Source organism: Electrophorus electricus, chromosome 1, assembly GCF_013358815.1.
Source record: "Electrophorus electricus isolate fEleEle1 chromosome 1, fEleEle1.pri, whole genome shotgun sequence".
Classification (NCBI taxonomy): domain Eukaryota; kingdom Metazoa; phylum Chordata; class Actinopteri; order Gymnotiformes; family Gymnotidae; genus Electrophorus; species Electrophorus electricus.
Genome location: NC_049535.1, coordinates 17,786,301 through 17,799,912, shown reverse-complemented (window position 1 = coordinate 17,799,912; position 13,612 = coordinate 17,786,301). Strand labels below are relative to the sequence as shown.

At 48.1% G+C, this 13,612-nt stretch overlaps 1 protein-coding gene across 3 annotated transcripts in view; it reads left to right on the top strand.

Moving 5' to 3' along the window:
* The window catches only part of ntn1a (netrin 1a), a 47,938-nt gene that overhangs the window by 33,387 nt on the left and 939 nt on the right, over positions 1-13,612 (top strand). For all 3 annotated transcript variants that reach the window (XM_027021940.2, XM_027021938.2, XM_027021937.2), the window contains exons 4-6: positions 4,507-4,656; positions 6,610-6,663; positions 11,365-11,439. In XM_027021940.2, coding sequence (XP_026877741.1) covers positions 4,507-4,656; positions 6,610-6,663; positions 11,365-11,439 — 279 coding nt within the window. The remainder of the gene's footprint in view (positions 1-4,506; positions 4,657-6,609; positions 6,664-11,364; positions 11,440-13,612) is intronic.

The window sequence follows — 13,612 nt, the reverse complement described above, 5'->3', positions numbered from 1 at the left end:
AATCCACAGATCCCTGGTGATTCCCAGATCTCTTTCGTGTTATTAAAACCGTTTGCTTTGCTCTGAGATCTTAATCAGCCCTCGTGCTTCTCGGAGCGCTGGTGCCAAAGCCAGGGAGGATTTCCCGGGCAGTGGGAATGTGCTGCAGAGAACGAGAAGCACATTCGACCCCCTGTCAAGGTCAGTGATATACGCGCGGATATAACGGAGTGGAACAACTGCCCCGGGTCATGCGTGGAGAACGCGGGTCTGATGTTTGCTTGGCGCTGCGGAGTTCTGGCCGAGGTTTAGTGCTTCGGCGCGCGGCGCTGGGACCCTCCCTCTCTCTCCCTCTCCCTCCCTCCCTCTCTCAGGCGCTCCCATCTTCACACCCCTCAGCCACCCTCCTCCTCTCGTAATGTTTGTCGCGAGGCCTGTGGCGAGGTCCACGTTTCAGTTTACCACACGCTTGGCCTGCACAAGGCACAGCGTGTGTAACTACGCAGCCCTTAGTTTAGACGGGTTTATCACTGAATTCTCGTACTGCTATCGGTAAAGCGTCGTAAACAGTGATGTTTCTCTAGGGGTGACATAAGGAATGAAATGGAGCCTTCCTACCCTGATGTGTGTATATATATATATATACCTACTGTTATGTTAACCTAGTCCCTCTCTCTGCTCTTCAGTACAGATTCAGTTAAACAGGCTACATAAACACATTTCATCATCATTTATGCCAGGCCAGCTTACCTAAAATGTTTTATTCAGTGTAATCCTGAAATTTGCCAGAGGTCAGGCACACACGGCAACTACAAGCAAACAGTGTCCAAGGCACAAGCCAGTGTCCAGTTACATTAGCGCATGCTCACGTCCAAGAGAGTTTAGTGCTTTAGCAGAAGGCGACAGGTAACTTTAAGTGAGATCGGCCACCTTTCCTTGACAAAACTTTCTATAACTGATTTAGATTATGGATGAATACCCCCCCTCAGAACCGAACAGCAGGCATGAAACGTACACACCACGTGTTCAATTCTAGTTGAGCTCTCGCGCCGACATGCGTGGTTCTCAGCTGACGACGATCAGGCTGGGCTGCTATTTATATCGGGAGGAAACCCCCCCCCTTCACCCCGTGACTTCTTTACACCGCGGACTCTGCAGATGCTTGCTCTCCATGTCCCACGTCTGTCAGCAAACGAAAGCAAAACGTCCAGAGCGCAGGGCTTCCCCATGAGGCTCAGCTGCAGCCTGCCACGGGTTTCTAGCCTCGTCCGATTAGTAGCGTCGGCCTAATAAATGCCGCTGTAAACACGCGCCACGGGCCTCGCGGAAGTGCGTCTTGTTCTGGTCTGTGATGTGCACATCACTTAGATCAGCTCATTCTGGTCTGGTCTGGTCAGGCCTCTTCAGCCTAAAGATGTGAAAGGCTGTTTTCAAACAGATTTAATTCAGTAAATCTCGTTTAGTTTGAATGCTGGTATTGTTGCACTAATATCAGAAGTGTCTGGTCTGTGAGGCGTTTGCTACGCTACACCTGGGTAGCCCTTTTTGGTGGGTTGTTAAAACTGAAATTTAGAGTTTTCCATATGTATAAATGTATATGTGTGCACAGCTGATGAAGGACTTCAGTCCAAAATGCGCTTTTTTCCCAGGAAATTCCACAGAGTAACTGCAGTGTGCTGTAGTCAGAGATACAGACAAGGACAGAGGTGGTGAAAATTGCAGTGTAGTACAAAAGTTGCCAAAGAAACAGGACAATTTTGGAAAGGAAACCTTGTGTAGTAGACCTTTTTTTGTTCCTTCTGTCTGTATCTGCATCCCTCTCTGCAAGTTCCCTGAATAAATAAGTACACACACACACACACACACACACACACACACGTATATATATATTGCTAGACAATGACGTTGTGTTCTGTTTGAACCCAGTGTGTGCCTTTAGTTAGTGAAGACCCTTGGCTCTCTCACTCAACACTGTAATACCACGTAAAGTTGTGTTTTCCCCTCCTCTCTCCAACAGCCCTTGACGTTCAGCGCAGATTGCCAATTGTTCAGCAAAGAAAACGGCTAAAGTGAATTTCTGCTTTGCTTTGATGTGACCGTGTGTGGTTGTGTAAGTCATGTGTCAATCGCTGGCCTACCCGAGGGTCCGTCTATGTCTGTCTTGCACGGTCACTGCGCAAATGGACAACGTGGCGCCAATAACCACTTCTTCTGGGAGCTCCAAACATTTGTATACATTACGTCCCTTTTCTCATTAATCAGTGTTTCATTAGTGCTCCTAGTTTAAATGAGGTCAGCATGTAAAGTATAAAACTGCATACTAGCTTACACTTCCCAGAGGGGTCCGGTTGCTCTGTTATTGTTAGCTATCACTGAGCTACGGTCTCCACCAACAGCATTTCACTGCCTTGTCGGAAACCTGCCACAGTGCCTTGCAGAAGCAACCTTCGATACCCTACTTAAGAGCTGACAGACAGCAGGAGTCTGCTAGCATGTCCTTTTTATTATCTTCAGACATGTCTGAGGGACAGTGTGAAGCCTAATCACTGCACGGCGCAACTCACACTGCTCTGGTCCCTCCCTAGCCGAGCATCAGACGTACTTCTGGCTCCCAGTGGAAGATTTTTAACAGGGGAGAGGAGTTTGAACTTCAAACGCCAGCTTTCTGTTCAACGGACTGGCAGGCTTCAACTTCTCCCATTTTTTGCTCTGCTGCCATGAAGTCACTGCGAACGAATCTCTTTGAAATGGATTCCACCCGTCCAGTCGGCTGCTCACGGTTTTCCGCTTTCGGTTGAGTTCGCCCGTTCTTGTTTTTAACGCCACAAACTCCCTCTGTGCCTGGTTTCAGCTGACGTCTGCCCCCCTCTGGGAGCAGGGAGACATTTCGGCTCTGCTCTTCGTAGCTCCAGGAACCTTAGGTTCGGCCGGCCCCTACGTGACCCAGTTAAAACACCTCCAGTCGGGTTTCAGAGGGCCAAAGGAGTTCCTGGAATGAGAGGCATGAGAGCAGAAGGGGCCTGAGAGAGATCCATATCTCCTCTCAGTCTTCGTGAGGAGCGCCGGCACTTCATGGCTAAGTGGTCAGCCACTTCAGCTCTCCCCGCAGGCATTTATCAGACAGCAGGAACTGAAGGATTTGTGAGCGTCTCACCTGGTGGCCATGTGCAACCCCCATTTGCCCACTGGCACAACACGTCACGTTCGTCACACAGGTCACGTTCGGACAGTTATTGGACAGGTGCTGCCCCTGATACCCCCGGCCCCTCCTCCAGGCCGAATCCCTCCACAGGTTCCAGGGTTCCTGTCCTTAAATTTACCACAGCAAGAAAGCCTTGCGTAAGCCTTCAGGATCCCTGATCAGACGCAGTGACTTTAGGGAAAGTTACAGATTGACAAGATTGGATGCTAATTGCTACATAAGGTTTAGCAGCTCCTTAACTCCAACCTCTTGACTGGTCTGGCACTGATAAGGAAGAACAAAGCACTTCCTCCTGTCAAGATAAGAGGGAAACTGGAGCTCTGTCTCAGACATGAGAAACTCTTTCCTAGACTGAGCAAAGCTGTCAGGGAAACGGTAAAACCCCTCAGCACAATACCCTCCACGTCCTTACTTAAAGTTTAGGACTTGGTCATAAACATCCACACGGGAATGTAAGGGAGGGAGACACTAATATGAAATATTTCTGGAATAACTTTTATGTAACCACCCACAGTGGGCAAACACAAAGCCAAAGCTCACTTGAAAGAAGTTTCCAGAAGGCAGTAGAGAGTGTGAGAGGAGAGGAGCAGAGTGCATGTGGCAGAGTCAGACCTCCCATACACAGAGGAAACCCCACAGCCTCCTACTGGCATCAGCACAAAGGTCTACAGGAAAAATTATGAAACAGCCAATCACGATCATGGTTTTGCAGCACAAATGCTCCAATCAGGCTGCAGCAATGTTCTTCTATGGCTGTTCTTACAGTCTGGACTTTTGCTGAATGATTTCAGAAGCAATATTATCTGAACATTGTGTATAAATATCGGTGACTGCCAAAAAACACTTGGTTTTTAAAATCACAAAGTTGCAGTTCTGAGATTAAACAACCAGAGCAGGTGTTTCTCTCAGTTCAGGGACCTGGTACGCACTTAACATTATTAGAAGACCTTAGTGCCAACAGACTATTTATCTGTTGTTTGTTTAAAAATTTAACTTCAAAGGCTTTTACTATAGTGACTATTGTGACTTTTTGCTGCAGTCAGAGAAAGAAACCAAAGCTGTTTAACGTAATTGTTTGTATTAAATGTTTAAATAAATGTTTGAAAAAATGTATGCATGCTTGCCAAAATATACGCACGCACACGCGCACACGCACACACGCACACGCAAACGCGCACACGCACACGCAAACGCACACACACGCTCTGCTGCTTCCACCACCTCCAGGTTCCCAGCTCTACTCTCTCTACAGCTCACCTGCACTTCTGGATGTACTGTGGATGTGTGTGTGTGTCCTCTCACTTCTTGTCTCCTGTTCCTCACAGCGTGCGATTGCCATCCCGTGGGAGCAGCGGGCAAAACGTGTAACCAGACCACAGGCCAATGCCCGTGTAAAGACGGCGTGACCGGTATCACCTGCAACCGCTGTGCCAAGGGATACCAGCAGAGTCGCTCCCCCATCGCTCCCTGTATAAGTATGCGGCCTCCCTCTCAACCACCACGAGCTGGCACACCAAAATAACGCACAGTACATGCACAGGCACACATTTACACACACAGTGCGTGGTACACACACAGGCACACATTTACACACACAGTGCGTGGTACACACACAGGCACACATTTACACACACAGTGCGTGGTACACACACAGGCACACATTTACACACACAGTGCGTGGTACACACACAGGCACACATTTACACACACAGTGCGTGGTACACACACAGGCACACATTTACACACACAGTGCGTGGTACACACACAGGCACACATTTACACACACAGTGCGTGGTACACACACAGGCACACGTTCTGAGCGTTTCCCCACAGGACCGCGTGTCCCAAAGCACAACACCTCTGTGAGCGCAGTGCTCTTCATCAATCAAAGTTCCATGACAGACAGCTAATGACACACGTGCAGATGTGAAGGGGCTTTGTGTGGCTCTAATAAAAGACAGCCGGGCAGATCCTGCCTCACCAGTTCCAAACGTAATGCCAGCGACATGCCAATGCCATGAAAACAGCTGGTTTGGAAGCAGCTCTGCAACCAAATGTTTAAGCTGGTGCTTTTGTCAATGTAACAACTCAAACGGAGCTGGAAGTGAAACCGGTCACCCCGGAGCTCGTCCCGGCAGAGAGCACAATGAGCTCAATTAAAACTGTGAAGTCACTGGAATATGATAGCGTTCCTTTCCTGGGAAAATATGCATGAATGTGTGAAACTCGGAATAACAGACATCCTTGTGCTTTAATTAAAAGTATTTCATTTCCCTCATAATTGCGGAGTAATATGTTTCTGTTTTATTAGCACAGGAACGTGGACTGGGCCAGGCTTGGGCATAGATCAAGCCCCTTTACCTTACCTGTATTGAATCCTCTTTGTGGAAATGTACAGAACTGAACTTGCATCTTATGAAAAAGCTGGCGTGAAAATGACAGGAAACTTAATACCACGCTCTAATTAGACTGCCAGTAAGATTTACAGTCATTATATACAAATGGAAACCTTAGGCAGTGTTAAACAGGAGGTGGGCTTTGCCCGGCAGAAACGCCAGGGCTTCACGCATGTTTCATGCGTGTTGCTGAGTCAGTGTTGGTACTGTTGTCTTTCGCCTCTCCCTTCAAGGACCCCTTTCAGCGTGTACAAAGCCCCTGCTATCCCGCTAAAGGCCTTTCCTCACCTCAGGCTCAGTCCAGTCCTGTTGTCTATCCCATGCATTCCACGTGAATTATTTCCGTTTATCAGTCATTTATCTGTTAAACTCACTGCCGGCGTGCGGCCGTGTTAAATGTAATGTAATGTAAAAGTTTAAAAGACAAACGGAAAGCGGAAGAATAAAAACTTTAGCGGCTTAAGCAAACGGAGGTGTTCCACGTGCAGCAATTTTACATCGTTTTTCTAAACATCCAACCTGTCAGGACACATAAATACATGGAACTGGTCATATAAGACTCATTTATATAACCTATAAAAAAATATAAAAATACATAATGAATAAAATAAATACTCATCGGCGTGTGAGTGACTGTAAAAGCTAATTTTATATATATATTTATATATATATACATTTATATATCTCAGTGATTATATATATATATATATATATATATATATATATATATATATATATATATCACTGAGATATATAAATGTAAATAATAATATCAACAACAATAATAATTACATTTATTTAATTTCAGATTTATTACATTTTATATTTTACATTTATTTAACTTAAATAATTTATTTCAATTTTTTTTTTTAAAAGTCTATTAGCAATATCGTATGTGCTGTATAGTATGAAAACAAAAGTAAGCATAACCCCGCTTAGCTCTGCGTTCACTTTACTGTATTCACCTCTACATGAGATTCTTACCTGCGCTCCAGATCATCCGCTAACTATCTGCATCCCTCTCGGCCACAGAAATCCCGGTTGCCCCGGCGACGACCACCGCGAGCACGCCGGAGGAACCCGCAGGTGAGTGTTTTTCTTTTACCTTCGCACGCTCTCGCTAACGTTGAGCTCGCGCCTCGATGCGTCTCTCGCACGCGCGTTCTGGAGCCTTATTTGCTTATTTTTTGATCCATCCTTCCCAAACTCTGAATCGATTAGCCATGCCTTGCAGCGCCCGCTCCTTTAATCTTTAACTCTGACTCCAATTAATTCATTTAAGCGGCTCACAGTGGGCGGTTAAAGAGCTCGCGCCCTGTGGCGTGTTCCAGTTCATTTCATGATCCCACAAATTAGATTTAGCCCTCCCTCCATAATCTGGAAGTGGAATTGTGGAACTTTGTTTTTGGTAAAATATCTTCCTAGAGTAGTTTTCCAGAACATGGAATATATAATTTCCAGCATTTGGAATTTACTTCCAGGGTTTGCCAAATTATTCTTAGCATCTTTAAATATTCAAACGGTCCCTGCATGCACACAAATATGTTGCCCAACTTTTACTTTATTACCCAGCCGAGGGAGTCTTGATCACGTGACTTATTTACCAGAAGTTTATTTATCATAAAAAAAGGGAAATCTGGAATGAATGAACATGTTTTGGTTTTGTCCATGCGGGGAAAAAAATGCTTCGCTGAAGAAATGTTCATCATTCTCACGGATGGCGGAATCCTGGTTTGCGGAAAATCGCTGCAGCTGTTCGCGGACTATCGCGGGTCCTAATGCTCCACTGACAGATAAGATTGACAGCAGAGCCGCTAAGACCCCCGACCCCCTAACCCCTCCCCTCTCCTCTCCTAGCAACCTTCTACCCTCCTTCTCTCACTCTTAGGACCCCCAGCGATCTCCATTTTGTCCTTCTTCAGAAGTCTTGCTTGTGCAGGCGTTGGTTTTGTTCTCCCTGCAGTGTCTCCTTCCCCTTTATTCCTTCGGCTTTTCTCAACGCTCTCTGAGTGGCGCTCAGGGTGTACTGGATGCTTCTGCTACCCTCTGTGTGTCTTTCCTTCATAGTCCATCAATGATAGTGCAGAAGGGACGTGTTCAACCCACATAAACACCCAGACAAACGGGGAGAGGAAGAGAGAGAGAGAGAGAGAGAGAGAGAGAGAGAGAGAGAGAGTGAGGGAGTGAAAGAGAAGAAAGAGTTTTCATTTACAAAGGACCATCACGATGTTTTCAAAGTGACATTAAATCTGTGGATCTTAAATTGAGCTTTACAAGTATTACAGGGTGCATCAGGAAATTACAGTCATTAGTTTAAAACAACCATTTGTATAACTAGAAAATAAGAGTCCAGTTACTGCAGTTGTTTTCCAAAAGACGCCATAACTGAACAAGGCAGAGTGGAGCCGCGTCTCTCAGAGAATGATTGGTCCATGCGGCGTAGAGGGCAACCTTCCACGGCAACGCCGACATTCCAAATCAAGCGTGGGGGACGGTGGTGTGAACGCACTCCCACACATGCCTGGGTGTCTCCATCAGAATGGACCTGAGGACCACCCAAGCTTCCCACGATGGGAACGTGTAGATCTCCCTGCTTGCGGCTCACCCCCCGGCGGAGCAGGCCGCGGGAAGGACGTGGGAAGGACGCGAGAAAGACGTGAGCTCACCCAGCCGGTGACTGCAAACAGATGTGGCCACTTATCAAGGCATCTACCCACTCTGCCCATCCTCTACAGTCCACGACTTAGGTAGGAGAAAAAGGGAAGGATGAAATGAACGAAAGAAACGAAAAAGAAGAGACAAATGAAGGCGAGAGAGAGAGAGAGAGAGAGAGAGAGAGAGAGAGAGAGAGAGAGAGAGAGAGAGAGAGAAGACGTACAATTTGTGGAGCAGGTGCCTGCATGAGCTAGTGATGAGGTAAGAAAAAGTGGAGAGAGATGGAGGCAGAAAGAGAGAGAGAGTGAGGGAGGGAAGGATAGAGGGATATTAATTTGTCTTTAGCACTTAGGAACGGACAGGTGGTGACAGGCAAAGCATGAGAGGAAGCTTCAACTGCTCAGCTTAGACAAAACATAGAGGAAGATGGTGATTGTAGCCTCTACACCCAGACCCCCATCAGACACACACACACACACACTCACACACACACTCACACACACTCACAAACACACACACACACACACACACACACACACACACACACACACACACACACACACACATTCCGGAAAACACTAGAAAACAGAGTGTTCTTCAGAAAATGGCAAATGAATGGGTAGCAATGATACGTGACTTTTTTTTGCCAGCGTTTTACTAAATAGTTGTTTATGTTAGAAGCACAGACCAGCACGGCGCTGGGGTTGCGTTTAACATGAGAAACTCTCTTGTTAATGTGCAGTTTGGACACGTGTATCACAGTGTAAATGAGCCCGGGACAAGACGGGCCTTGTGTGCACTGTAATGAAGATTTTGTCCTCCCTGCCCAAGACCAAAACAAACCCTGCAAGTCCCGAAAGCAAAACTGGATCCAGCCGCCCTCTTCCTGCCCCGAATTCCGTCTGCGATTGGAAAAGGAGAGCGAGAAAGATGGAGAGATGAGGACGAGCGAGAGAGCGGGGGAAGAGGAGGCGTGGTCCAGTTTGGCAGTGTTCCAGCTCTCCAGCGGGAGCTGGGGGCTCTGGCTATAATCTAATTACATGCTTTATTTGCAGCAATTTGTTTCTCAATCAGTCTCATTGTGCGAACAGAAAGCCTTCCCCCGGGCGCTCTTTCACACCTCGTTGTTACAGTCCCCAGATCAGTGGTTAGGGGGGACACACAATGCCTGCTGAAATTGAGGACCATTGAAAACAGACCCGGGGTCATTGCGAAGTTCCTTTGGACTCCGGAACCCTGCCTGGCTGGCTGTGTGTTTGTCTGGTTCTGGCCAGTGAGGCCCTGCAGGAAAGGGTGTCGGCGCTTGTCTGTGAAACGCTGACGGAGAACAAGGTAGTGCTGAATCACCCACGCTTACCCGGGACAAAGGTCGCTCCGTCCTCGAGGTCCTGAAAAGTAGGGCCGGGGAGAGGACGTGTCCAGTGCAGGGGCCGTCCCGCAGCCTCTCGTGCCGGCAGGACTCAACTCCATCTCAAAAGCTCTTCATCCCTGACAAACAGACATTAAGGTGATGGACTTCCGTGAGACAGCCGCAGCAGGCGATCGAGCTAACCCTGCCCCCAACCCCGCCTCCCGCCAAGCGGTGAGGCAGCACAGGCGCTACATATGTCCAACCCGCGGGGCGCTCCGAGCGGCCCAGTGCCAGCCTTCGCGTGCCCTGCTTGGCCTTGCGGACTTGCTAGCGAGAACTGAAAGCCAATCAAAGAAGAGTATCACGATGCCGTTAAATGGGGGCTACGTGAAAACAAAAGCCACCGTCTCCATAGCAACCTATTGAGATGCAAATAATTCTGCCGCTACGCGTACGCTTCAATTTCACTCAGTGTGTCTCTTCAGTCTCCATTTCTAACGTACTGTATTCATGTCCCTGCTGATTCGCTGTTTGTGGGAGCCCCTGACCCTCCCCCTGGGTCTGTCCACACCCCCATCCCACAGAGCTACTCCTCTTCTGCATTTTTTCTCGTCTGGCCGTTGTCGGGGCGACCTCTTTCAGATGGCAAGAAAAGGGACTCGAAAAGAAAGAGAAAAGCAGGCCAAGACTGAGGGTCTCGCCAGCACAATGCGGTTTGTTCACACGCAGACAAGCTGAAAGGACCCCCCCCCCCCACAAACCCCAAAGAACACCACCCCCAACACTGCTCCATCCATCTAGAAGAAGAGAGAGCGAGCATGTCAAAGTGTGGGAGGGCGGGAATGAAACAGGAAAAAAAAAAAATCCCAGATCACACTTGTTTCAAATGTTGTAAATAGAAGCTGTTTGAGAGGGGGTTGGGCAGAAGGGGGGTGACACACATGCTAGCTATTAGCAGCCCCTTGTCTTTCTGGCACAGCGAGGTTGATCCCAAAAAGTTCAGTCGTCTTTATGAATGGGTTAGTGGGGTTTGGTATGGGTATTACTTGGGCTCTGTAGCAAGACACCAGAGGTGCTTAAACTGGCTCTGACACCTGATCCATTAGGCACTATACCACACAACCCCTTTTATGAGATGCTTGTTGTGTTTAGAAGCCGGTGATCATTATTTTCCTTTTTTAACACTTCACAGGCTGCTAATTTTCTCCCTGGACTCCTATTGTGTTGCACGCACTACCCCTCCACTGCACACCCGGTCACCTCCCTGGGTGCTGAACCAATAAATGCCAAAGGTTGAGATAGCCTTCAGGGTCGGAGGAGAGAGGTCGCAGGGTAGGAGGGGGAGGTGTTGACCCGCAGGCCTTCACGGGTCCCATAATAGCGATTTGACAGCAGGGGTGCGGGGTGAGAAATTAGCATGGCGCAAAAAAATTCCAAAAAAAAACCCGGATGGGTGGTTAGGATGCTGTTGGTCCCAGAGGTCTTGCGTCAGAGCAAGGCAGGCTGGAGACGTCCAGAGAGCAGAGCGCAAGGCCTTTTGTGTGCTGCCTCGCTAAAGGACGCGGGACTCTCTGCTCAATTAGGGACCCACTGAGGAGGGCAGATGGGTGTGTGTAGCATGGCTCCCAGACACAGGGTCTGTGTGAGGAAGTGTCTCTGTTTTCGTCACACACTGTCTTCTCGTTTTTCATTTGAACTCGCCTGTTTTCTTGCCCTGTGACACGCACACACTCTCTTTCCCTCTCTCTCTATCTCTCTCTCGCCCTCTCTCTCTCTAACAGACTGCGATTCCTACTGCAAAGCATCTAAAGGAAAGCTGAAGATCAACATGAAGAAGTACTGCAAGAAAGATTATGGTACGTGCAACACACACACACACACACACACACACACACACAGTGCTAGCAGACAGCTCTAAACCCTCTGTAGCCCTCTGCTACGTCTATATTCTCCATGTAAAGTTGAGGACAGCGATTCTCCAGGGAACCTTTGCCTTCCTCCATTGTGATGATGGCTTACTCAGGGGCTTTCAAGAAGAAAGTCAGAAGATCAAACCGGAAGAAAGGGCAATGGTGCGAGGCTTAGGGGAGGCGGCTGCGCTGACGGACAGCCCAGCAGGTATCTAAGCCCAAAGCGGATCAGGGCAAGGCGGTGTGACAGACAGAAGGGAGCAGAGAACTCAGGCAGGGCCTCATTAAGGGGAGACTGGGAACGCCGGCGACGTTCCTGAGACCAGCAGGCATTCTCTATTCTCTGAATGGAACAGATGTGCCGCTCGGCTCACCCTCTGAGGTGAAGCTGTTTCATCAGCCAAGCGCGACACAGAGGAACTTAAAGAGCTTAGCAGGTTTAATGACAGCCAGTCCATTCTTACAGCGCACTGACTGCTTGGTGTATATGTCACTATATGTTTAACACATTTAATATACTTAAGAAAACAAAAATGTTGTGCTGGTCTACATGAAAGCAACTGCTAACATATACCAAATATGTAATATAGGATAAAATATGCTAAATGATTTTAATTATATGGTGGGTTCTATGCATTTAGTGCATATATACTTTGTCTCGTCTTGAGTTAGAGGTTTATTGCACCTACTTTGCCCGCTGAGAAGCTAAATTGCTAATATGAGCGACGGAAGTTCTTCTCAGGGTCCTGGTGCTGCAGCTCTGGGGTAGTAGGTCCAGTGTGGGGGAGAGCAGCAGGAGTGGGTAGCGCCTGAGCATTTAAGGGGCCCCTGGCACGTGCCCTGTCCACAGTAACAGGGACCCCAGCAGGCCAGAGCCACCAGCCCGCCTCCCTCCTATAGGTTCATCTCTGCATGGGTCCTGATCTCTCTAAAACTTGTACTGTAGAGAGAAAGCCATTACCTTCAGTCCGCTGAGCTGTTTCATGCAAACCCCGCCAGGCCAGCTTACGGTGCCTCTCAATTCTGAATAAGTCGGCGGTCGCCCGACTTAGGGGGGTAACTGTGGATCGTCGCGGACGAGCCCCCCCCGTTTCTAAGGACAAACTCTAATCCACTTTCCCTTGGCTCCTGCTCCGTCAGGGGGGCTTTGTGTGCTAACAGCGCGAGGGGACACCACCGTGCTGGGCGAGGAGCTTCAGGATGCAGGCACCTAAGGTTCCTGCGATTGGTCGGCACGTTCCCATAGCTGCAGCACAGCGAGCCGGGACACAGCTGTGACCTCTCCGTTAGCGCTGCGGCGAAGGGCGGGGCGGGAATACAGTAATGCTGCGCTAACATGCGGAGCCAGAGGAAATCCTAACAAAGTGATGCATAAACGTATGCAGTTTGATCAACTCCAGTGTAAAGTTTTAGTTACGGGTTCACGGTGCCTCTGATTGCCCTGTTTTCTGTCTGGCCTTTTGTGAGGAACGCCTCACTTCATCTCCCAAGTTTTTTCGACTGTGTCTACACAAATGTCGCTGATAAAGAGAAACTGGCCACTTTCTTGGATGAGAGCAGTTAGCTGAAGGCGCGCTCTGAGGCGCCTCTCTGAGGCCCTGCTAAGAACAACACAGATACGGCCAGAAATCTCATCCAATGAGAGGTTAAGGGTCATCCTTGTTGATGACACACCCACCTCTCGTCTGTACCCTATATAAATAACGTATCCTCATATTGGGCATTCCTTAGTAGAAACTGCAGTCTCCTATGTTCCTGACTCTTTAGTCAAATGATTTAGTCATTTAGGAGACATTTAAGCAACTTCCCATTGCTGCAGCCTGTTGTACACTATAGTACACAATAGGAAAACATAGTGCTTGTTTCAATGCATTTGAACAGTCTCAGTGCAGCAGCAACTGCGAATATCTGATCTTTAACAAGATGGGAAGCAAATGGATGGGTCAGATAAAGCCCTTTTATTTACCCGTGTGTGAAAGACACACCGGTCACAGTTTGATGAAGTTCATTAGCTCTAATCAAATATCAAATGTCCCACTAGCTGCTAGTCATCTCTGATTTAATAAAATCCCACTAATTCAACTCTTGTCATGGTTTCATCTTCGTGCCATTTCAGGGA